At 39.1% G+C, this 27,103-nt stretch overlaps 1 protein-coding gene across 1 annotated transcript in view; it reads right to left on the bottom strand.

Annotated features, from left to right (window-relative positions):
* LOC110577529 (transmembrane protein 180-like) overlaps positions 1-22,029 on the bottom strand; it is a 38,056-nt gene extending 16,027 nt beyond the window's left edge. The window contains exons 1-5 of the mRNA XM_021686863.1: positions 21,880-22,029; positions 20,165-20,886; positions 11,677-11,835; positions 8,470-8,553; positions 4,673-4,795 (exon numbers count right to left, since the gene is read on the bottom strand). Of these exons, the coding sequence (XP_021542538.1) occupies positions 4,673-4,795; positions 8,470-8,553; positions 11,677-11,835; positions 20,165-20,886; positions 21,880-22,029 (1,238 nt within the window). The remainder of the gene's footprint in view (positions 1-4,672; positions 4,796-8,469; positions 8,554-11,676; positions 11,836-20,164; positions 20,887-21,879) is intronic.
* Between the last annotated feature and the right edge of the window lie 5,074 nt (positions 22,030-27,103).

Genomic DNA, 27,103 nt, shown 5'->3' with positions numbered 1-27,103 from the left:
AAAAAAAAAAGAAGAAGAAGAAGGTAGCGGGAGGGGAAGAATGAAGCGGGGGAAATCGGAGGGGTAGACGAACCATGAGAGACGATGGACTCTGAAAAACAAACAGGGTTCTAGAGGGGAGGGGGGTGGGGAGGATGGGTTAGCCTGGTGGTGGGTACTGAGGAGGGCACGTTCTGCATGGAGCACTGGGTGTTATGCACAAACAATGAATCATGGAACACTTCATCTAAAACTAATGATGTAATGTATGGGGATTAACATAAGAATAAAAAAAAATTAAAAAAAAAAAAAGAATAAAAAAATAAAAAAAACAAAACAAAACCATAAGATACCTAGGAATAAATCTAAGAGACAAAGAATCTGTACTCAGGAAACTATAGAATACTCATGAAAGAAATTGAGGAAGACACATAGAAATGAAAGAACGTTCCATGGTCATGGATTGGAAGAACAAATATTGTTATAATGTCTAGGCTACCTAGAGCAATCTACATATTTAATGCAATCCCTACCAAAATACCATCAACTTTTTTCACAGAAATGGAACAAATAATCCTAAAATTTGTACAGAACCAGAAAGGACCCCAAATAGCCAGAGGAATGTTGAAAAAGAAAAGCAAAGCTGGTGGCATCACAATTCCGGACTTCAAACTCTGTTACAAAGCTGTAACCATCAAGACAGTGTGGTACTGGCACAAAAACAGACACAGATCAATGGAACAGAATAGAGAGCCCAGAAATGGACTCTGAACTCTATGGTCAACTAATCTTCGACAAAACAGGAAAAAATGTCCAATGGAAAAAAGAGTCTCTCTTCAACAAATGGTGTTGAGAAAATTGGACAGCCACATGCAGAAGAATGAAACTGGATCATTTCCCTACACCACACACAAAAATAGACTCAAAATGGATGAAAGACCTAAATGTGAGACAGGAATCCATCAACATCCTTGAGGAGAACACAGGCAGCAACCTCTTCGACCTCAACCGCAGCAACTTCTTGCTAGACACATCGCCAAAGGCAAGGAAAGCAAGGGCAAAAATGAACTACTGGGACTTCGTCAAGATAAAAAGCTTTTGCACAGCAAAGGAAACAGTCAACAAAACTAAAAGACAACCGACAGAATGGGAGAAGATATTTGCAAATGACATATCAGATAAAGGGCTAGTATTCAGAATCTATAAAGAACTTAATCAAACTCAACACCCAAAGAACAAATCATCCAATTAAGAAATGGGCAGAAGACATGAACCGACATTTCTGCAAAGAAGACATCCAAATGGCCAACAGACACATGAGAAAGTGTTCAATATCACTCAGCATCAGGGAAACACAAATCAAAACCACAATGAGATACCACTTCACACCAGTCGGAATGGCTAAAATTAACAAGTCAGGAAAGGAATGATGTTGGCGAGGATGCAGAGAAAGGGGAACCCTCTTACACTGTTGGTGGGAATGCAAGCTGGTGCAGCCACTTTGGAAAACAGTATGGAGGTTCCTCAAAAAAAGGAGCTACCCTATGACCCAGAAATTGCACTACTGAGTATTTACCCCAAAGATACAAATGTAGTGATCCAAAGGGGCACATGCACTCCAATGCACCCCAATTGCACTACTGGGTATTTACCCCAAAGATACAAATGTAGTGATCCGAAGGGGCACATGCACCCAATGTTTATAGCAGCAATGTCCACAAAAGCCAAACTATGGAAGAAACCTAGATGTCCATCGATAGATGAATGGATAAAGAAGATGTGGGGTATATATTGGAATATTATGTAGCCATCAAAAAATGAAATCTTGCCATTTGCAATGACATGGATGGAACTAGAGGGTATTATGCTAAGCGAAATAAGTCAATCAGAGAAAGAGAACTATCATATGATCTCGCTGATATGTGGAATCAAGAAACAAGGCAGAGGATCGTGGGGGAAGAGGAAAAAATGAAATGGGACAAAACCAGAGAGGGAGACAAAAAATAAGAGACTCTTAATCTCAGGAAACAAACTGAGGTTTGCTGGAGTGGAGGGGAGTGGGAGGGATGGGGTATCTGGGTGATGGACATGGCGAGGGTATGTGCTATGATGAATTGTGTAAGACTGATGAATCACAGACCTGCATCCCTGAAACAAATAATACATTATATGTTAATTTAAAAAAATGAAATAATTGATAAACTGGGTTTCATTAAAATTAAAAACTTCTGCTCTGCTAAGGACAATGTCAAGAGAATGAGAAGACAAACCATAGACTGGAAGAAAATATTTGCAAAAGGCATACCTGATAAAGGATTGTTATCCAAAATATGCAAAGAAATCTTAAAATTCAACAATAAGAAAATGAACAACTTGATTAAAAAATGGGCAAAAGACCTGGACACCTCACCAAAGACATACAAATGGCAAACAAGCATATGAAAAGATGTTCCACATCATTAAGGCATTAGGAAACTGCAAATTAAAATGAGATAAACACTTATTAAAATGGCTAAAGTCCAAAACATTAACAACACCAAATGCTGATGAGAATGTGGAGCAATAACTCTTTATTTCTTTGCTGATGGGAATTCAAAATGGTACAGCCACTTTCAAAGACAGTTTGGCAGTTTCTTACAACACTAGACATACTCTTACCATACAATTCAGCAACTGTGCTCCTTGGTATTTACCCAAAGGAGAAAACATATATCCACATAAAAACCTGCATATGGATGTTTAAACAGCTTTATTCACAACTGCCAAAACTTGGGAAGCAACCAAGGTGTCTTTCAGTGGATGAATATATAAATAAATTATACATCCAGACAATGGAATATTAATCAGTACTAAAAAGAAATAATTTACCAAGCCATGAAAAGACATGGAGGAAACATAAATGCATATTACTAAGTGAAAGAAATCTATCTGAAAAGGCTACATACTATATGATTCCAACTATCTGACATCCTAAGAAAGGCAAATCATGGAGACAGTAAAAATACCCTTGTCGTTAGCGTTAGAGGGAAGGGTGGGATGAATAGGTGGAGCACAGGGGATTTTTAGGGCAGTAAAACTATTCTCTATGACACTGTAATGGTGGATACATTCATCAAAACCCACAGAATGTACAACACCAAGAGTGAACCCAAATGTAAACCATGGACTTTGGGTGATAATGATATGTCAGTGTAGCTTCATTGATTGTAACGAATGTACCACTCTGGAAAGGGGGTGGATGTTGATGTGGGGAGGCTGTATCTGGTGGAGGACAGAGAATATAGAGAAGCTCTGTACTTTTTGCTCAATTTTCTAAAACTGCTCTAAAAAATAAAGCAAATAGGGGCACCTGGGTGACTCAGTAGGTTGAGCGACCAACTCTTAGTTTCAGCTCAGGTCATGATCTCAGGGTCATGATCTCAGGGTCTGAGATCAGGCTCTGCACTCAATGTGAGTCGGCTTGAGATTCTTTCCCCCTCCCTTTCCCTCCCCCTTTACCCCTCCCACTGCTTGCATGTGCTCTCTCTCTCTCAAATAAATAAATAAAATCTTTTTTAAAAATAATAAAGCAAATAAATAAAAAATAAATTAATCTTCCACTGCCTCACTACCACCATTTATCTCACAGTGAAACCAAAGTAACAAAGCAGGGCTGCAAGGACCTACAAGACGTGGCCTCCCTCGTGCTTACTTCTTCCTTGTGAGATCTAGAAAGCCAGGCATGGTATCCCTCTATCCTTTTACACTTGCTGTGTTTTCTGCCAGGAACACTCTTCCCCCAGAGGGCCTCCATGGTGTCCTCCCAATTCCCTGCATTTATTCAAATGTCACCTCCCGGGACCTTCTATCACTCGAATTAAAAATGCAGCTTTCCCCAACCTTTCTTATTCCCTGTCTTATTTTATTTTTCACCAAAAAAACTTATTGCCAGCTAACACACTACATATTTTATTTAATTTTTGTCTGCATGTCTCCTGTTAGAACTAAGTCTATGAGGACAGAGATCTCTGTTGGTTTGTTCACTGCCATTCACTGACCCTATCACAGAGCATAGGACATGGTAGGCTCTCAATGACATTTGTTGAGTGAATAAATGAATAGCTTATTAAGAGTTCTCTCATGCTTCCAGACATTTTCCATGCTGTTTTTTCTGCCTGGAATGATGTTCTTCAGTGTTCAGTAGGGGAAATCCAACTCAACCTCCAAAACTCAGCTCACTTCTCAGAGGTGCTCCCTTGTCCAGGGAGACTGAAGGAGAAATCTCTTCTCTGTATGACCACAGTGCCCCATTTTATGCTCCTGGTAGAGCCCTTATCACAGTGTTTTATAATCTGTGGGGCTCCTTGGAAGCTCCTCATTCATCTTGTATACCCAGCACTTTTAAACCTGGCAGATAGTAGCATGCCCTCAGAAACATTCGTGAATAAATGACTTAGATAAAAAGATAAAAACAATCAAATGTAGTTTAGTGTGAATTATATAGACATTTGTAGTATCCTTTAAGGAACATCCTTAAAGATACTCCTATGAAAATTTCTTTGACATTAATACTCTCTGTTATAGCTTACTTGAAATCTGAGAATTAATGACTAATAATATCCAAAGTCCAAGATAACTGCCTAGTAATCAGTGTAAACGTCTGAGTTTGCTTTCATATTTCCTTTATATTATTTCAAAGGCATTTTTACTCTACCTTTTATCTGGGTTTCCATATCCATACTCTTTTAGCTTAGAGAGTATCATCATGGGAGCTAAAGACTGAGCTGGTTTTGTAAACAAAGCATTGATGCCAAAAACCATTGAGGAAAGGGGTAACCTGAAACAGACAAAGATAGCATGGGTCTGTATCACACAGCGTGTATGTGTGTGTGTGTGTGTGTGTGTGTGTGTGTGTGTGTGTGTATATATATATATATATATATATATATATATATATCAAGGACCTTGATATATATATATATCAAGGACCTTTTTGTCATAAGTCCTCCTTGACCCTAACCAGACAATAGTAGAAATAGTATAGTAGTTATAGAATGTTAACCTCTCAGTGATAGTGGTTATAGAGCTAGAAGAACCAAACTCTTTCAATGAAGAAACAGATCAAAGAGAGACACAGCTAGACTCAAGTGGTTGATAAGCGAGAGCTGTATATGCCCTGTCCTGTGTTAAGTCATTTAAACCCCACAACAGGGGTGCCTGGCTGGCTCAGTCCATGAGTTCAAGTCCCACATTGGGCAGGAGGCTACTTAAAAAAAATTGTAAAACCCACAACAATGCTATGAGGAAGACATTGTCACTCCTATTTTAGAGATGGGAGAATAGATGGACTTGTCCACAGTCACACAGCTAGTAAGTAGTAGAGCTGGGATTCACACTTAAGTTTCTCAGCCCAGGTTTCATGAAGGGTTACTTAAATGTGTTCTAAGTAAGAATCCTGCCATATCATTTTTGATAATTAAGTTATGTCATATAAAAATCAATAAATCCAGTGCATTGACTGAATAAACTGAAATCCTGTCATATTTCCACTAATGGTGGAAACCTTGCAACCAAGGAGGAAAAAGAGAAGAAAAGGCAAGAAAAGGGGGAGGAAGGGAAAGAAAAAGAAAGGGAAGAAAGATGAGGCAAGAGAATTGGAGGAAGTATGGTTTGATGGGAAGAACTTGGGTTTCACTCCCAGTCCTTCAATCTGATGGTTATATTACCTTGGGAAAGTTAACCCCTCTCATGAGTCTTAGTTTCTTGAAAATGAGGATAATTATGGTTGTATGATAATATAATATTGTAATACAATTGCTGTCTATCTTCCCCACTAGGCTGTCAGTACCACAGGGTAAGGGCTACGTCTATTTTGGCTCATTGTATTAAGTTGGGTTTTTTTTTTTTAAGATTTTATTTATTTGACAGAGAGAGAGAGGGAGAGAGCACAAGCAGGGGAAGCGGCAGGCAGAGGGAGAAACAGGCTCCCAGGTGAGCAGGGAGGCCAGCGTGGGGCTCAATCCCAACCCTGGGATCATGACATGAGCCGAAGGCATATGCTTAACTGACTGAGCCGCCTAGGCGCCCCCATTGTATTAAGTTCTTATCTGATATGATCAGGACAGTCAACAATCAGCTAGAGCAAAACAATCCTTTTTAGAAGAAGAGATGTTAACTATTCTGTTTTAAGTGAAATGTACTCATTCATCAGTCTTTTCTTTGGGTTTTTCCTTTGAGTATGGGCCCATGGGTGAAAGTACTGTGCCATCTTTCTCCCAAGGACAGTATCCATATTACATGATCTACAGTTTCTACTGCCAATTACAGAGAGAACCTCAAGTTGTTTACAAGGCAATCTGAGAACATGATAGCTTTAGGTTTTTATGACTTTCCCTCAAGACATTTATAGTTCTCATCACATCAGATCTAATAGTATTTTTTTTACATCTTACCTTTGTCTAATCTTTATAAAGCATTCAACTTAGTTTCCATAGAGATAACTTTCATCTCACCCTTATAGATCCTACGCAATTAAATACTGTCATTATAATAACATTTGCAGCTGACATGAACAGATTTAAAACAAAAAGGACTAACTCTTGGTAAGGATACAACTTAATTTTTTCAAAGATTTTATTTATTTGACGGATGGATAGATAGAGAGCACACACAAGCAGGGGGACTGGCAGACACAGGCAGAGGGAGAAGCAGGCTGAGCCAGGAGCCCAATGCGGGACTCAATCCCAGGACCCCAGGATCATGAAGTAAGGATACAACTTATGCTGCCAGAAAAGCAGAGGTATCCTCCAGAGTAGCCACTTGTCAAAAGCATACAGCATGCCATGTACATAAAGAGTATGTTTTAGGAGCACCGGGCTGGCTCAGTTGGTGGAGCATGCAACTCTTGATCTCAGGGTCATGACTTTGAGCCTCACGTTGGGTGCAGAGATTACTTTATAAGCTAAAGGGACACCTGAGCGGCTCAGTTCATTGGGCGTCCAACTCCTGGTTTTGGCTCAGGTCATGATCTCAGGGTTGTCAGATTAAGCCCCACATTGGGCTCTGCACTTAGCATGAAATCTACTAGGGATTCTTTCCCCCTCTCCCTCTTCCCTTCTGCTCACTACCCTCCGCCTGCTTGCGTGCTCTCTCTCTAAAATAAATAAATACATACATACATAAGTAAACTTTTTTAAAAATTAAAAAAAAAGAGAGAGAGAGTATGTTTTAGAGGGAATCTGTTACAAGGCCTCTTACATTGTATCTGCAGCATTTACCACAATGCCTGACACATTAGGAGGCAATCAGTACATATTTAAATAATATCTACCATACAAGGCTGGGGTGAGACTTGAATGAGCAAAAGCCACGTAATGCTTGTACACATTGGCATGTGGTAAATGTTGGTGCCCTTTTCTTTCCAACTGTTTGAGACATTTTATTTACTTGTTTCCAGTCTCATTCAAAAAGAATTTGAGAGGGGTGCCTGGGTGGCTCAGTCGGTTAAGTGTCTGCCTTCGGCTCAGGTCATGATCCCAATGTCTTGGGATTGAGCCCTATGTTGGGCTTCCTGCTCAGTGGGGAGTCCGCTTCTCCCTCTGCCACTCCCCCTGCTTGTGCTCTCTTTCTCTGGCAAATAAATAAAATCTTAAAAAAAAAAAAAAGAATTTGAGAGTTGTAAGATGTCTACTGAAGTTTCTTCTTGTTAAATTAGTCATTTTAAAAAAGTGATTTGAGCCAGTCACTTTTCCAGACACTGGTGAGGATATGGTCCTGCACTGTATGGAGTTCAGCATCTTGCTTATCAACCCAAACATAACTTAGTAACAAAACCCTGAAACAGGAAACGAATTATGTAAAGTGGAAATCAAGCAGCTGGATTGGCAAAGCTTTCCTCAACATAAATTTCATTTAAAAAAAAAGAGCCCATGCTGTCTCAATGTTTCCACAGAGCTGATAAAGAATGTACCTATGTTAAAATAACACATTCCTCTCTAATCTGTAAATAGGGCACATGTCAGAAAACATTACCAATCAAGTGAATTTTACAGCTTAACACCATACCAAAGAACAAAACCTCTCACCAGCAGCAGCTTACGGTTTTTCAAGTAAAAAAAGATAAGACGGACCTTTTTTTTATTTTTAATTTTAATTCTTACAGAGCAAAGGCCACTTTGCCTTAACATCCAGTATAATAAGGCATACAGCAATAGGTAGAACATAAAGCTATCTGAGATTTCACTTTGGTTTCTGAGATCTAATCCTGTTGTAGCATTGGTTGTGTGAACCTGAGGGATAAAAAATTATGATGCCCTTTCAAAGGCAGGGGAAAGTTGCCCAGGGCAAACAATTATGAATATCCTATTATGTTCTGCTCTCTAATTCCCAATGATGCGTCTTATGATCGTCTCTTAGATACATGATTTGTAGTGGTAATGTAACAGGCAGACTCTGATAGGTCCTGCCTCCACGTGATATTCTTGTAGCTAATATTTGAATAAATGTACTTACTGCTGACTGAACTTCAGTAAATCTGCATCGACCATATCAGCTAGTGGCAGGTTAAACAAGCGAAAAGAAGCTTGCACAATCACCCTAGAAGCAATTTTAAAATATACATATAAAATATGCATATAACTAGGAGGCACAGATTTTGTTTAAAAAAAAAAACCAAACATCAAATGACAGCTGAAATTTTGTTTGTAAGAAAGAAAAATGAAATAATGTACAGTTGACTCATTATTATTTGATAGAGCACAAGTAGGCAGAGCGCAGACAGAGGGGCAGGCAGAGGGAGAGGAGAAGCAGGCCCCCCACGGAGCAGGGAGCCCGATGCGGGGCTCGATCCCAGGACCCTGAGATCATGACCTGAGCCAAAGGCTGACACTTAACCAACTGAGCCACCAAGGCACCCCGGTTAGTTCATTTTTAAAAGAGAAGTATGTATTCATATCTATATAATATTTGAGGGGGATAGAAGTGTGTGCCTAATATATCTTTATTTTATAGTACATTTAACCCTCAAATAACACAAGTTTGAACAGCATGGGTCCACTTATATGGGAACTTTTTTGAATAAATACAGTACAGTACTATAAATGTATTTTCTCTTCCTTATGATGATTTTCTTATTCACACTTTTTTTTTCTAGCTTACTTTATTGTAAGAATACAGTATATAATATATATAATACACAAAATATGTGTCTGCTTCTCCCTCTGCCTCGTGCCTCATCTGTTTGCTCTCTCTCTCTGACCAAAAAATAAATTAAATCTTTAAAAAATAAATAAATAATGATTTGGGGTTTTTTTAGTTTTTATTTAAATTCCAGTGAGTTCAGGGCGCCTGGGTGGCTCAGTTGGTTAAGCGACTGCCTTCGGCTCAGGTCATGATTCTGGAGTCCCGGGATCGAGTCCCGCATTGGGCTCCCTGCTCGGCAGGGAGTCTGCTTCTCCCTCTGACCCTCCTCCCTCTCATGCTCTCTGTCTCTCATTCTCTCTGTCTCAAATAAATAAATAAAATCTTTAAAAAAATAAAATAAAATAAAATAAATAAATAAATTCCAGTGAGTTCACATACAGTGTAATATTAGTTTCAGGTGTACAATTTAGTGATTCAACACTTCCATACAACACCTGGTGCTCATCACAGCAAATGCGCTCCTTAATCCCCATCTCACCTATTCAACCTCCTCCCACCTCCCCATAACCATCACTTTGTTCTCTATAGTTAAGTCTGTATTTTTAAAAATGGTTTTATGCTGTTTCCTCATTCCCAAATGACTACCTTCTCATTTAAGCTGATTAAATTATGGGCTGATTCTAAAGAACAAAACAGGCTAGGGAAATTAATCAGACACTTTTCTCTTGCTATCGAGAATGGGATAAATTAAGAACTGTAAAAGAACATATAACATTTTCTCCTATCATAATAGGAGAATAAAAATGGGGGAATAGTTTAAGTAAAAAAAAAAGGCAAAAAAATTTTCATTCTAAAAATCACTATAAAAATGTCATTTTGGGGGGGAGTGCCTAGCTGGCTCAGTCAATAGAGCATGCAACTCTTGATTTCAGGGTTATGACTTCAAGCCCCACGATGGGTGTTGAGTTTACTTAAAAAATAAAATCTTTTAAAAATGTCATTTTAAATATGATATAGGCAGAGCCACCATTATATACTTATAGAATAGTTATCTATGTGAGGTTCATGAAATTCTGCCGAGATTCAATCCTTTGAGTTAGTTACTCTACTCTCCACTACCAATCTGTTTAAAATGCAAATAAATCTTCATGAACATTTTCTCAAATTGTTCCAACAGGGACCTGGGGTAGGATTATTAGTTTCTCCACCCAAAACACATTTTCTAATGATCAACTATTTGTAGGAACTGTACTAGGTAATGGGGCCACAGCGATAAGAGACTAGACCCTACTCACAATAAGCTCAGTCCAGTGGAGGCCACAGGCAGTCCCAGGCAGGGGAGTAAACACTCCAGCACAGATAAGCAGAGGGCATGGGAGTCATGCAGGAGGGACACCTAATCCAGATGAGGACATCAAGGAAGGCTTTTCAGAGAAGCACATCCCTGAGCTGTAGCCTTCAGAAACACCAGGAGAGAGCCAGGCAGGAAATGGTGAACAGCTTTCCAGGCACAGAATGCTGCATGTTGACATGAGGTATTTGAACCAGGAACTACGAAGTATTCCTGTTTGGTGTGGAGTACAGTGAAACTGGAAGAGTAATAAAAAATGAGGATGAAGAAGTAAACAGGGACTATATAACAAAAGGCCTCATCTGTCATCATTTGGATTCTATCTTGAAAGCAGTGAGAAGCCACTTAAGATTGTTAAGCAAAGGAATGACATGTTCTTCTAGGAGCAGTGTGGAGGAAGGGTTTGGAGGGACTGGAGACAAGGGTACCATCTGGGAGGCCGTATACTACTCCATCTGAGAGGATGAGGACCTGAGCTAAAGGAATGGCAATGGGAGCAGAGAAGGGATGGATTCAGGACATATTAGGAAAATAAAACTACTATTAAATTGATAGCATATTGGACGTAGGAGACAAAGAAGAAAGAGAAGACAAAGACAAAGTTGCTGACTTGGATGCCTAGGCAGACTATAGGGCCATTTCCCAAGATGGGGACAAAGACAAAGAACATATTTGGGGGCAAGATCCTTACTTGGCAGCAGCATTTACTAAATGATGCACTTTAATGGATTAAAAAGAGGAACTTTACTACAAAATCTAATGTATGAAATAACTTGAAAAAAGAAGCTGTGAGAGGTGCCTGGGTGGCTCAGTCAGTTAAGTGTCTGACTCTTGGTTTCAGCTCAAGTCATGATCTCAGGGTCCTGAGATCAAGCCCTGCATCAGGCTCTGCGCTGGGTGGGGAGCCAGCTTAAGATTCTCTGTCTCCTTCTCCCTCTGCCCCTGCCCCCTCTAAAAAAAAAAAAAAATCCTAGTGTAGGGGTTCCTGGGTGGCTCAGTCATTAAGTGTCTGCCTTCGGCTCAGGTCATGATCCCAGGGTCCTGGGATCGAGCCCCGCATCGGGCTCCCTGCTCCGCGGGAAGCCTGCTTCTCCCTCTCCCACTCCCTCTGCTTGTGTTCCCTCTCTCGCTGTGTCTCTCTCTATCAAATAAATAAAAAATCTTTTAAAAAAAATTTAAAAAAAAATCCTAGTGTAATTTGGGGATTGGCACTGGCATTTACTTACATGATAATAGTGACATAAAGAGCCAAAAAGTAATAATATTGCTGTCCGAGAAATAACATGACAATGGAGGCTGTTCCTTCTAGGTAGAAAGAAATTAAGATAATTTTATAGTAACCAAACTTCTTCAGCCAGGACTGACTGATAAGTACAAGGCATTGAAATGGAAACAGAGTGACATAGTGTTAATAAGTTGGAACACCATGAATTGGGCTTACTCTTGCTGATGACAAAGTAAATGTTCTCAGCAAAAAATTTGCTTCTGAATTGTAATATCAGTTGAAACGCACAAGTAATATTGTCTATTGTGACTAGAAATGCTATTACTCATATATATCCATAAAAATTGACTAAGGATAGTAATATTCCATAATAACAAAGAAACAGCTATTATTTCCTATAAAACGAACAAACCTGAAAATGGTTTCCTACATTTTCATTTTCACACTAATATGAAGAGATTTTACTAAAACCAACCATATGAAAGAATCCATCGCTTAGAAACAATCAACATGGGGTGCCTGGGTGGCTCAGTCTGTTAAGTGTCTGGCTTTTGATTTCTGTTCAGGTCATGATCTCTGGGATGGAGCCCTGCGATGGGCTCTGCACTCAGCGGGGAGTCTACTTCCCCTCTCCCTCTTTCTGTGCCCCTCCCCTACCCCACTGGCACACTCTTTCTCTAAAATAAATAAATAAATCTTAGGGGCACCTGGGTGGCTCACTTGGTTAAGTGACTGCCTTCGGCTCAGGTCATGATCCCAGAGTCTTGGGATCAAGCCCCGCATCGGGCTCCCTGCTTGGCTGGAGGCCTGCTTCTCCCTCTCCCACTCCCCCTGCTTGTGTTCCCTCTCTCACAGTCTCTCTCTCTCTCTCTGTCAATTAAATAAATAAATAAAATCTTTAAAAAAAATAAATCTTAAAAAAGAGAGAGAAACAATCAACATTGCTTTATGGTAATGTGAAAAGTCCAATTAAAATCTAATATAAATCCAGATTTTAAGATTTGGGATTAAAGCCCAGAATTTACCCAGCATACAGTAGGTAAAACAATATTTATTGAATAAGTGAATATATATTTCTATTGTTCTTACTGTAATATATCTGAAATGTAATTTTTAGCCAAAATCAAGTACCATAAATAATAGTTTATGATTCTATCCACATTTCTTTGGGTTTTGTTTCTTGCCTAATCTTACATATTTTCATAATTCTAACAGGCTCATGTTGAGAGCTCAGACTTAACATTTTTTTCTGCATTTCAAGCTATCATTGAGAAAGTTCATTGTTCTAGAGTGAAAAGTTTGTGCTAAATATACATATGTACATTAACAAAGATCAGAAGGTATTCTTTGTTTTCAATTAAAAAGTACACTGTTTAGCCTTGAAAAGTTTTCACTAACCAAATGTACATACATTACACGAGAATTTTGAATAAATGTAAGTAGAATACAAATGTACTGTAATAAACAAAAGGGTTTTTTCCCCCTAACTAACTTTTTGGCTTACTTCTCTACTTTCAAGGAACAAGAACTCATTTTCTGGATACTAAAGACAATGGCTCAGTGACTGATGTGATCCAAGGCATTTCTTAAGAGTTCTGTAAGAGAAAATACATAGAACACCCCAGCAAGTCCCATTATAGCCCTCCATATAATAATAATATTGTAAAATCACACATTTCCACATATTGAAATGAGGCTGCTTGCTCTTGGTCCCTAATACAAGAGTATACAAAACATAAGAAATTATGGGCACCTGGGTGGCTCAGTCTTTAAGTGTCTGCCTTTGGCTCAGGTCATGATCCCAGGGCCCTGGGACAGAGCCCCACATCTGACTCCCTGCTCAGCGGGAAGCCTGCTTCTCCCTCTGCCTGCCACTCCCCCTGCTAATGTGCTCTCTCTCTCCGACAAACAAATAAATAAAATCTTTTTAAAAAACCGCACGCACAAGAAATTATAATAATATAAGAAATATGTGGTAGAGTAGAAAGTGAAAGATTTTGAAATCAGACGTCCCTTGGTTTGAATTCAACTTTGTTACTTTACCAGCTGTGTGATCATAGACAAGTTATTTTACCTAAGGGACATTTCCTCCAACTAACACTCTCTCTGTGCGTCTCTGTCTCTCACTGTCTATCTTGTCTCTCTCTCTCATCTAGCACATACTCAACATATAAGGTTCTCAATTGTTAGTTATTATTATAATGCCCAATATACAAAAAGATATGAGCCAATGATATAAATGATAAAATGTTGAGAGAGACTGCTTTTTCACTTACTAAAATCAAGTCTTCTACAAACTGAGGGTTTTGGCTCTCTGTTCATGTTTATTGAGTAGGAGTTTGTGAACAGTGTATCTCAGCATAAGTGTTGGCAAACCTATGCCAAAGAAGCCTAAATCAAAACAGATAAAATCAGTGTGTGCTTGCAGTGAAAATCAAATAAAATATTTGCCGCATCAAGTCTTAATAATGGCTCAGTTGGTTAAGCGACTGCCTTCGGCTCAGGTCATGATCCCGGAGTCCCGGGATCGAGTCCCACATCTGGCTCCCAGCTCAGCGGGGAGCCTGCTTCTCCCTCTGACCCTATCCCCTCTCATGCTGTTTCTCTCTCTCTGTCAAATAAATAAAAATAAAAATAAACAAAATCTTAAAAAAAAAAAAAAAAGCTAACATTTCTAGAGTGTTTAGTTTGTGCCAGGAACCATTTAAGTACTTTGTATATTTTGAGTCAATTAATCCTCATAATAATTCTATTCATTAGGCATTATTTTTATTCTCATGTTACGGATGAGGGAACTGAGGCACAGAATGTTTGAGTAACTTACCCAGGGTCACATAGCTTGTAAGAGGAGAGCGGGACTCCTCCCTGGCAGACTCCATGCTCTTAACCCATTTACTATCCTGCTTCTCTGAGGGGAATGGGATGTGGAAGAGTCACAGCCTGGGTGGCTCAGTTGGTTAAGCAACTGCCTTCAGCTCAGGTCATGATCCTGGAGTCCCGGGATCGAGTCCCACGTCGGGCTCCCTGCTCGGCGGGGAGCCTGCTTCTCCCTCTGACCCTCCTCCCTCTCATGCTCTCTGTCTCCCATTCTCTCTCTCAGATAAATAAATAAAAAATCTTTAAAAAAAAATAAAACACTTATTAGAGAGAACGAGCATGTGTTCGTTCTTTTCTCCTTTCAACTATTCAACTCCTCAAAAAGAAAGCCCTGAGAAGACAGCCTGAGAAAATGAAAATATGGTGCTTATCCTTCATCACTATACCCAACAGTTAAAGTGACTTAGACAAATAAATAATAAAAACAACAAATTCCAATCAGCTGTCATTTTTTTCTTTTTACCCCAATAATTTATGTAAGTGTCACTTCTCTGGAAATTAAGAATATACTTATAGCAACTTCGGGTTTCCACTTTATAATGATTTTTTATTGAGATCAACAGAAATTCATGTTAGTTTGAGGGTTTGAGAAAAGGGATTGTTGAAATCTTTTGGCCATGCTTCCCTTAAAATGTAATAGCCAAGGGCGCCTGGATGGCTCAGATGGTTGGGCGTCTGCCTTCGGCTCAGGTCATGATCTCAGGGTCCTGGGATCGAGTCCTGCATCAGGCTCCCTGCTCCTTGGGAGCCTGCTTCTCCCCCTGCCTCTCTCTCTGTCTCTCGTGAATAAATAAATAAAATAAAATCTTTAAAAAAATAAAATAAAATAAATAAAAATAAAATGTAATAGCCAAGATGAATAAGTCACGGGGATAAAAGGTGCAGCATAGAGAACGCAGCCAAGGGTATTGTAATGGCATTGTATGGTGACAGACGGTAGCTACGCTTGCGGTGAGCACAGCATAACATACAGACGCGTGGAATCACCACGTTATATACCTGAAACTAATGTAACATTGTGTGTCAACTATACTTCAATAAAAAGTTTTAAAATGTATAGCCAAGAGAGACGGGGAGAAAGTACTTGCTGAACATATATCCAACAAGGGACTTGTCTCTAGACTATGTAAAGAACACTTACAATTCAGTAAAAGTTGATGACAAACAACTCTGACCCTCCTCCCTCTCATGCTCTCTGTCTCTCATTCTCTCTCTCTCAAATAAATAAATAAAATCTTTAAAAAAAAAAAAGTTGTTAAGCATAGTTTGTAACAGAAAACTACCGGAAATAGCCTAAAATCCATCTACAGTTCAATTACGAACACTGATGTAATTTGCCCCAACACAGCTATTTTTAAAAAGTAGATTTACATATGACATGGAAATTTCCATAACTTATTAAGTTTAAAAAACAGGATACCCAAAACTCATGGATGTTTCAATAGTGCATGAATCTTTACAGCAAACATATTATTTTTGTGGGTGCCTGGGTGGCTCAGTTGGTTGAGCATCTGCCTTTGGCTCCGGTCATGATCCTAAGGTCCTGGGATCAAGTCCCGCGTTGGGCTCCCTGCTTGGCGGGGAGCCTGCTTCTCCCTCTGCCCCTTCCCAGCTTGTGTGTGCTCTCTCTCTCAAAAATAAATAAATAAAATCTTTAAAAAAAACATGTATTACTTTTGTAATACAAAAACAAAGAAAAAAAGAAGTTATGATCTGCTCAGATGCATGGCAGTCCTTCACTCCATCAGAATTCAACCGTACGGCGATCTCTACCCAGAACATGGCTATGAACTAAGAGGAAACGAAAAACATCTATGGGAATTACTTGGTAAAGCTCATGTATTTTGCTTTGAAAGAGCCCCTCAGGTCTTCACTAAATATCTATCTAAATATTTAGGAATAAATTTACCCAAAAAAAGGGCAAAACGTATCCTCTGAAAACTAAAAAGCATTGTTGAAAGAAATTTTAAAAGATTGAAATAGATGGAAAACACTCTGTGTTCATGGGTCAGAAGATTTAATATCGCTAAGATAGCAAAGTACCCACACTGATCTACAGATTCAGAGCAATCCTATCAGCATCCCAGCTGTCTTCTTTGTAGAAATTGACAGGCTGATTCTAAAATTCACATGAGTTTGCAAGGGAGCCAGAATAGCCAAAACAATCTTGAAATAGGAGAACAAAGTAATAAGGCTCACACTTTCCAGTTTCATCAAAAAGTGAAAAGATAACCCAAATGGGACAAAAATTTTGCAATGATATTTGCAAATCTGATAACAGATTGTATCAAAAATATGCAAAGAACTATTACACCTCAGCAGTAAAAAGGCAAATAACTCAATTAAAAACTGTGCAAGTGAACTGAATAGGTATTTCTCCAAAGGATATATAAAATGGCCAGTAGCATATGAAAAAATTCTCAACATCATCAGCCATCAGGGAAATACATATCAAAACATCAGTGAGATGCTATTCACACTCACTAGGGTGGTTATAACCAAAAAGACAGGTAGTAGAAACTGCTAGTGAAGATTTGGAGAATGTTAGTACACTATCAGTGGGAATATAAAATGGTGCAGCCACTTTGGAAAATAGTCTGACAGTATCTCAAAATGTGAAACATAGAGTTCCTACATGTGTGTGTCCATGCAAATAGTTGTGTTAATGTTCATAGCAGCATTACTTATGAATAGTCAAAATGCGGAAATAACCCAAATGTTCATCAACTCATGAATGGATAAACAAAATGTGGTGTATCTATACAATGGCATATAATTTGGTCATAAAAAGGAATAAAGTATTGATACAAGCTACATCCATATAGAAGTCCAGAATAAGTAGGGAAAGTAGTAATGATTGCTTAGGGCTGGGGGGAGGGAGGACAGGGAAATATGGGGGCAATAGCTAAAGGGTATGACTTTTTTTTTTAAGATTTTATTTATTTATTTGACAGAGAGAGACACAGCGAGAGAGGGAACCCAAGCAGGGGGAGTGGGAGAGGGAGAAGCAGGCTTCCCGCGGAGCAGGGAGCCCGATGCAGGGCTCGATCCCAGGACCCTGGGATCACGACCTGAGCGGAAGGCAGATGCTTAACGACTGAGCCACCCAGGCGCCCCTGAGATTTTTTTTTTTGAGGTAATGAAGTGTTAAAAAATTGACTGTAGTGATGGTTACATATATCTGTAAATATACTAAAAACCACTGAATTGCACATTTTTAAAATTTTTTAAGGATTTTATTTATTTATTTGACACACACAGAGAGAGAGGGAGGGAGAGCATGAGCAGGGGGAGGGGCAAAGGGAGAAGCAGACTCCCCGCTGAGCAGGGAGCCAGACATGGGGCTCAATCCCAGGTGACCTGAGTCGAAGGCAGATGCTTAACTGACTGAGCCACCCAGGCGCCCCACATATTTTTTTTTTAAGATTTTATTTATTGGGCTCCTGGGAGGCTCAGTTGGTTTGGTGTCTGCCTTTGGCTGGGGTCATGATCCTGGAGTCCCTGGATAGAGTCCCACATGGGGCTCCCTGTTCCGCAGAGAGCCTGCTTCTCTCTCTGCCCCTCACCCGGCTTGTGCTCTCTCTCTCAAATAAATAAATAAGATCTTTCTCAAATAAATAAATAAAATCTTTAAAAAAATATTTTATTTATTTATTCAGAGAGAGAGAAAACATGAATTGGGGGAAGGGAAGAGAGGAAGAGAGAATCCCAAGTAGATTCCACGCTGAGCATGGATCCCATTGTGGGGCTCCATCTCACGACCCTGAGATCATGACCTGAGCTGAAACCAAGAGTTGGATGCTTAACTGAGCCACCCAGGTGCCCCAAATTGCACATTTTAAATGGGTGAATTGTATGATATGTGAATTACATCTCAATGAAGCTGTGAAAAAAATCTATTCTTTTTATTTTTTATTTATCATTATTATTATTTTTATTTTAAGTAGGCTCCACACCCAATATATGGCTTGAACTCACAACGCTGAAATCAAGAGTCACATGCTTTACCAACTGAGCCAGCCAGGCACCCCTACTCTTTTTATTTTTAACATAGAGTTTAACAAACTTTTTTTTTTTTACTTAGAGGAGCTACTATAGACAAGTACATGATTAAAAGTGGGAAGATATATATATATATTATTAGACATATTTATATAAAAATGTATATATATTTTAGAATCTGATAATGCAGGCAAGAGCTCAAACAGTTCCCCACTCTGGGTCACTGAACACAGGAGCAAACAGCTTGACAAACTTCAAACTACCCTGAAGGAATAGCATCATTTCAATATGCACACCCAGTACCTGAGACTGTTCTGATAACCCAAAAATGATATTCTATTTGGTACACTCTGCTAAGTTAACCATGTAAATATAGTACATTTTAGAGACGGAATCTAAAAGTGCATAATTCTAAAGGCAGATGCCTCTGAACCTCCCTGTTCTCATCTGTAAGCATAAGAAGAGTCTCTCCCTTGAAGGTGGTTGTGAGGATTAGGTGAGATAATGTGTACAATGTGCTTGGCATGGTTCATGGCACATAGTAAGCACCCAATGTGACTTACCATTATTACAATATATACAGTAACCAAACTATGACAAAGGCCTCAAGCTAATCTTCAAAAAGACAAACCATATCCTGTATGCTTTGCATAAGAAAGTGTGGCAAAACTTAAAATATTTTAGAACTATTTCTATCCCACATGGTTTAAATATTTTTGAAACCATGTAAACATGTAAACAGTAAAAACTCATCTGTCTAGAATGACTTATTTTCTGAAGAGAATAATGAATTTTACTTATTTAATTATGAAAATAGGAAAAACCCATATCATAGCCTAGGTTAAGTCATATTTTGGGGTGATATATTTAGGTGAAGGAAAGCAATATGATTCATCAACTCTCCAACTGGTGTAAAAAACCCAGCAGGCTGGTGTACTTTTTGAAGGAGGACATGCCCTTTCCAGTAATGGTCATGAGCATGGAATTTTAATAACGTTCTGGAATTCCAGGACTCAGTCTTTTAGCCAAGTGTTTTGAAACCTGGTTTCAAGAATTCTTGATCAAGTAACCCTTTTCCTTATAATAGTTACAGGAACGTTAAATGCCTGGGTAAAGTAAAATTGCCATTTATTTCCATCCAAACCTCTGCTACGGTTTAAGTGAGAAAGCTCAGGAGAACAAAATTCAAAAGCTAAATGTTTCCAATATCATGTGGCTTCGCTCTCATTAAGTTCTCTTTTCCTTTTTCCTTTCATTTCTTGTTTCCATTATGTTTCTACCTAATCTTATGCAACACCTGGGGCTCTGAATCTTTGGTCTCTCTCTTTCTCTCTTTTTTAAATTGAAGTACAGTTGACATACAATGTTATATTACTGTCAGGTGTACAACATAGTGATTCCACAAGTCTCTATGTTATGCTGTGCTCACCTTAAGTGTAGCTACCATCTGTCATACATTATTGCAATATCATTGACTATTGTCTTTAAGTCTCTTATGTGTGTCATTTTGTCAAACTACTGATACAATCAGGTTTTTAATTTCCTCAGCTAGGTAAGAGTTAAACCTTTATCCCTGTAGAAAGTTACAGGAAGAATCATCACATACCTGTGGGCAAATAAAGCCTGCCCCGTACATGATGCTCCTTATGGAAGAAGGAAGAACATCCTTAGGAATGAGATTATCTGCAAAGATCATCATGAAGTTATTGAAGAAGGTTAAGTGGAAGACTTGGAGGAAATTCATTATCAGAAAAAGGCGAAAGTTTTTCTGAGTCAAGATCTGTCTCATCAATGAGACCACGGAGGTCCAGGGGAGATCCTGTTCACTTTCTGAGAAAAGGTTTTCCCCAGGGCTTCTTGTAGGTTCAAAGTGTTTCATGTGGTATATGCCAGTGTAAATGCTGGCCGCGGCAAGAATAGCAATGACCACAGCAACAGCTTGAAAATTGAGTAAAATTTCCATGTTATCGGAGATGAGGGCACAGAAAAGGACACTGGTGGATCCTACCAGTGATGTCATTTGGCTAATTTTAATAAGCTGAAGCCGACTTTCGTGTCTCGTGAAAATCTCTGCAAGCAGTGTACACTGGGCTTGCTGAACAAAGGTAAGCGTGCTATCAAAAGCACATAATGATACCACCAGGTGAAGTCCACTAAGCCAGTCACCTTCTTGATAGTATTTCCAAGGGAACCAAGGAAGCAGGAAGGCTACTGAGTATAAAGGGGCACCATAAAAAACGGAACAATGTTGACTGGAACAGCAGTCATCCTGAGAGTTGTTGTGAAAATACCCAGTCAGGTCATTAAGAGCATTCCAGATCATTAAAATCATCTAGGAGAAAAAAGAAACAACAACACAGGATTATTTTAGTGTGGTTTATATTGATGAAAATGACTCCTGAATTTTTACTTAACGGGAAGTAACAAAAACCAAGGGGGGGCGGGGAGGGCGGGGAGGAAAAGTTCACTGCTTTGAGAACCAGCAGGGGGTGTATATCCTGTAATATCCATAATCCAATAGGTTAATACCACTCCAAAAGCCAAAGTGCATTCACTTTGTGTTTAGGCATTGTACAAATATTTATATCAATTTATTAAATCCTTAAAATGATCCTATGAAGCGGGTGCTACAATTATCCCTACTTTACAAATGAAACTGAGGACCACAGAAGTTAATCAATTTGCCTAGCTGATTAATGACAGAGCCAGGGTCTGAGCCAAGGCAGATGACCCCAGAATCTTTGCTTTCAGTCATTATGTTAAACTGCTTCCCCATAAGGCACACAAGGCCATGCCTCCGCAGAGAATGATGACCTGTATATATACCATGACGGAGTTTTACGTAATTCCATTAGGAAAGGTTAAAATATCAATGTTTGCCATTGCAAAATGCCAAAAAATACTAAGTAAGTCAAGTATACTGTTGTTGGTAATAAATGAGTAACATTATAAAATATAAGGGTTTTAAGACCATTAACTCTATCCACTCTGACTACATAACTGGTAATGAGTTACAATACAATTTGTGATTACCATGGACCTTTTCAAGACGTAGAATATCTTAATAATAATTCTAATTATTCCATATAAGTGAATTTTCCAGATAACCAAAGCTTTCCCTTTAAATTCTAAAGCTTTTATGTTTTAAGTGGCAATCTTTTAACAGTTTCTTTGCCCTCAAACAGAGGCTCTTGGACATGGATAACCTTTTCTTGAAAAGTCAGCTGTGTGAAGAATCAGCTCTTTGGAAAATCATAATAACATACAACTGTGGGGAAGGAGAAACTCTGTCCTAGGTGATATAACAATGAGGGCTCCATCTCACCTGGGCTTGGTAAAAGGCCACTTCTGAAATCTTGTACAGATGTAAAAAAAGCTTCACATAGTAGAAACTGAAGACAGAATTTAGCATTTCAGTCCCTAATGTTATCACAGAATATGCCCAAGCAATGGGTTTGATACTTGTAAGTATCATTTTCCATGCAAAGGAATTCTTCTTCCTTTTGTTTTAAAAAAAAAAAAGAAAATGGTTAAATTCACTGTTTGCATACAATAGGTGATGGGTGGCAAAATTCCACGGGACACTAATTTAATTTTAGTTAAGTAAAAGTCAAAAACCACTATCACCAGAGTCAACACTTTACTTTCTCATCCATTCACTCAACATTTTTTGAGAAGTTGCCAGGGACCCTAATTTTCATAGAGTGTAACTTACTTTCATATATATATATGAATTCATATATATATGAATAAAAATATATATTTTAAAAAAATTTTTAGTGGGGCACCTGGGTGGCTCAGTCGTTAAGCATCTGCCTTCGGCTCAGGTCATGATCTCAGGGTCCTGGGATCGAGCTCCGCATCAGGCTCCCTGCTCAGCAGGGAGCCTGCTTCTCCCCCTCCCACTCCCCTGTTGTGTTCCCTCTCTCACTGTGTCTCTCTGTCAAATAAATAAAATCTTTATAAAAAAAATTTTTTTTTTAGTAATCTCTACACCCAACATGGGGCTCAAACCCATGACCCTAAGATCAAGAGTCACATGCTCCTCTGACTGAGCCAGCCAGGAGCCCCTACTTGAATATATTTTTAATAACTCTTCCAAGTTATAAAAGCGAGATTTATCCATGAGTTTGGATATGCTTAACTAGAGGCCAAGGAGATGTGTCTATGGCATTATTATCCTCCCTACTTGGGAGGGTGCAACAGAAAAGGAACAATGAGGTGACATCCTTTAGCTAAAGTCAGACAGAAGGAATAGAACCTTTCATCTTAGTATAAAGTTGACCATTCAGTAGCTACCGACTTGCTTTGGAATATTTATTCTTGGTCTTCTCTGGACAGACTGTAACTTTGGCCCAAAGGACATATCTAAGATGGATATTAGAAATAACACATTCTGGGCTAAAATTAACAAGTCAGGAAATGACAGATGTTGGTGGGGATGCGGAGAAAGGGGAACCCTCCTACACTGTTGGTGGGAATGCAAGCTGGTGCAACCACTCTGGAAAACAGTATGGAGGTTCCTCAAAAAGTTGAAGATAGAGCTACCATACGATCCAGCAATTGCACCACTGGGTATTTACCCCAAAGATACAAATGTAGGGATCCAAAGGGGTACCTGCACCCCAATGTTTATAACAGCAATGTCCACAATAGCCAAACTGTGGAAAGAGCCAAGATGTCCATCAACAGATGAATGGATAAAGAAGATGTGGTGTATACACACACACACACACACACACACACACACACATATACACAATGGAATATTATGCAGCCATCAAAAAGAATGAGATCTTGCCATTTGCAATGACGTGGATGGAACTAGAGGGTGTTATGCTGAGTGAAATAAGTCAATCAGAGAAAGACATGTATCATATGACCTCACTGATATGAGGAATTCTTAATCTCAGGAAACAAACTGAGGGTTGCTGGAGTGGGGGGTGGGAGGGATGGGGTGGCTGGGTGATAGACATTGGGGAGGATATGTGCTATGGTAAGTGCTGTGAATTGTGTAAGACTGTTGAATCACAGACCTGTACCTCTGAAACAAATAATGCAATATATGTTAAGGAAAAAAAAAAGAAGAAGATAGCAGGAGGGGAAGAATGAAGGGGGGGGAAATCGGAGGGGTAGACGGACCATGAGAGACGATGGACTCTGAAAAACAAACTGAGGGTTCTAGAGGGGAGGGGGGTGGGAGGATGGGTTAACCTGGTGATGGGTATTAAAGAGGGCACATTCTGCATGGAGCACTGGGTGTTATGCACAAACAATGAATCATGGAACACTACATCAAAAACTAATGATGTAATGTATGGTGATTAACATAACAATAAAAATAAAAATAAAAATAAATAACACATTCTGGGGGCACCTGGGTGGCTCAGTCAGTTGAGCGTCCAACTCTTGATTTCAGGTCAGGTCATGATCTCACAGTTGTGAGATCAAGTCCTTAGTCGGGCTTGAGATTCTTGCTCTCTGCCCCTCCCCCCACTTGCATGCACTTGTTCTCTCTCTCTCAAAATAAATAAATAAAATCTTAAAAAAAAAAAAGAAAGAACACATTCTGGTCTTTGCTCTGATATATATGTCCCTCTTAAATCTGGCCTATTGTCTCAGTCTTTCAATGACTTGATTTATGCAACTGGAAAATAGGAAAAGGTTAGCCAAGCAAGAGGTGTGTACAGATTCATCTTCTTTTATCCCTGACTATAGTTGAAGATAATACCATGATTTTTCTGTTTTATCCCTACCTTCCTGGAATATCTGGCCAGGTCTGCACAATCTTAGTAAGTCACAAAACAGACAAATATTCAGATAACTCAAGAGAAGTTACTTGCTTAAATAATCCTTGGGAATTAAGCAGGCACTGCAGTCTATACTGCTCAGTTTCTTAGGGGAGGGCACGCTACAAGCAAGGAGTGAACAAATGACCAAATTATCTAAGTCCCTGAGCTTCACTTTGCATTGGGTAGAGCCAAAAATGATTCCAAATCTATAGGAAGTAGGGCCCTACAATTAAAAGGGATTATGAAACCCATATGCAGACCAAGCATTGTCTGTAGACTGAATAAAGAATATTTTGCTCATATGTGCACTACTATTCTTAAAATGTTTGTAGATTCTGTTGTAATGATAAGATACCATCTGAATTTTTTTGTCATTATGCAGTGCACGAACACTTGAAAAGTACAAGTACCATTATGTGGCGGTCAGCCAATATTTTTGGCTTTAAAGGTAATACTCAGATTTGAAAAAGCTGGAACTACCGGTGAAGACCCCATTCTAGAGAGTTACTTTTGGCCTAAGTGAGAATGAAGATTGAAGACTGGGTTGCCAAGAAGGCCAAAACAAGGGAGTCAGTTGAACCAAAAGCCAAGATACAAATTTAGTCCACCAAAATATAGGCACTCTTCTTTTTCTTAGTTTTATTTCAGGCATGCTGAAACAAGAAGCATGCCATACCTTCTGAGCTGATCTATCATTAAGTCAGGAGGTGGGTATTTATAAACTCAGAATTTTGCAAAGGGTCATAAACTTTCCGAGTTAAATTTTTTTGAAGATTTTGTTTATGTGAGAGAGTGCATGATGGGGGGAAGGGGGAAGGGGGAGAAGCAGACTCCCCAATGAGCTGGGAGCCCGATGTGAGGCTCGATCCCAGGACCCTGAGATCATAACCTGAGCCCAAGGCAGCAGCTTAACCGACTGAGCCACCCAGGTGCCCCGAGTTAAATTTTTTAAAAAAGAATTTGAGTTAAGCACCGACCCTGTCTGAAACATGTGAATATAAGGTTTTAATAACATTATGAAAAACTCTTGTAGCCTGAACTTGTCTTTGTTTATATATACGGAGAGGAGGAAGTAAAATCACCCTTAGTTCCAAATCCCCCTTATTTTCATTTGCAAAAGGAACTACCAGTATTTTGCTTTATATTATTTTCATCATAGTAAGTACTTATTTCAGTATCAAACTGAAAATCACCACTTACAATTTTTTTTAAAGCCACCACTACTATCTAAAAACTCTCCTTACCTGATTTTACTACAGCAACAAAACACAAACAAGAATATTGTATCTTTACGAGCAGGAACAAAAAACTTCTGAAACTGGTTCTTCTTTACCACAAAAGGTTTTATACAGAAGAGTTTAAATAGCAAAACGGTATAATGGTTAGGCTGGGCAGGTGTACAATGTACCCATGAATTATTAAATGAAAACCCAAACCCTTCCTTTTAGAATCAACTTGGATTGTTATTCACTAACCGACTACTACACCAAGTAATATTAATGTCACGGAAGAGGCTGTTCATGATTACTTCTAAGTTTTGACTAAGCAGACTATGAAAGAATGATGGAGACCCCTCCAAAGCATGGCTTTGAGCAGCGAAAGCTAACATCTCTTTTTCAATGCAATTTTTGTTCACACTTTCCCAGGGAAAAAAGTTTCCCCAAGAGGTGTCCTTAAAAAGAACCCACAAACACCAAAGACATAAAGTCTGTCTTTTTGCCATTTTAAACTATCAATAATGTTAAATTTCCATATCTTTCTTTTTTTGTTTTCAAAGGAGAATATGAAAGAACGTTTCAATACACTGACCAATTTGATTTGGAGTCCAATGAGTTATTTGCCATGAAGAAAAAAGCTGGCACTTTCAATCTTGCGGATCAGTGACTATGGGAGATGAATCTCTTGAAGGTCAAATGCCTGATTCTAGCCCTTCAGCTTCCACAAATCACCGTCAGCAAATCCTAAATCCAATCATCTCTCTTTGCAAAGAGCTCAATGTGTAGTGACTTACTTTTAGATTAAGATAGTTGGCTTTATTTTCTTTTGGCTCTGGACTATATCTCTACCTGAATTTTGACAATTAGGGCAGTAAAGGCTGTAAGCTAACCTACCTTTCTTCTTTAACCTAGCAATAAAAAGTAATCAGTAACATTTTGCCTTTTAGTACACCTGAATTCAGAAGAAAAGGATTTGCGTTTACCATTCCTCTTTTATTACTTTCCAACACCATTATTCCTTCTACATTTATTATTTGGCATTCTACTATGGGAGAGAGCGCTGCCGTCTTCTGTCAGCCGTATCTTTACCTTTACACCAAGGTCGAGAACAGTGACCTTCCGGTCACCCCATGTAAGAGTTTCTCTGTTTTGTCTGCACGATGATGGTCAAAGCCGCACCCCCCAAACAGTATCAATTTTAACTCCGTGGAGAACGAAGTTCACTGCCCTGCTGGCCATCAAGTGCTAGGGCTGCATTCAATTCCCTCCAGGTGCAATGTCGTTACCCCGGGTACTTAACTGGCGATCTATGAACCTTTTAAAAATCGTGTGCAAAAGTGCTTGTAATTTTTTTCTAAGGAGATACCTTCAATTGCACCCTTTTCCGCCCCTAGATACTCAAATGGGCCCTCCTTTTCAGGGGAAGTGAGTACAACTCTCAGTGGGTTGGAGGTGAGCGCTCAGATGATCAAGGAGAAAACAGCTAACAGCCCTAAACTCCCGACCGACCCTTAATTTCCCCAGATCGAGGAGCGCAAAT

The sequence above is a fragment of the Neomonachus schauinslandi genome, chromosome 5, assembly GCF_002201575.2.
Source record: "Neomonachus schauinslandi chromosome 5, ASM220157v2, whole genome shotgun sequence".
In the NCBI taxonomy this organism is placed as follows: domain Eukaryota; kingdom Metazoa; phylum Chordata; class Mammalia; order Carnivora; family Phocidae; genus Neomonachus; species Neomonachus schauinslandi.
This window is presented reverse-complemented; position numbering and strand designations above follow the sequence as displayed.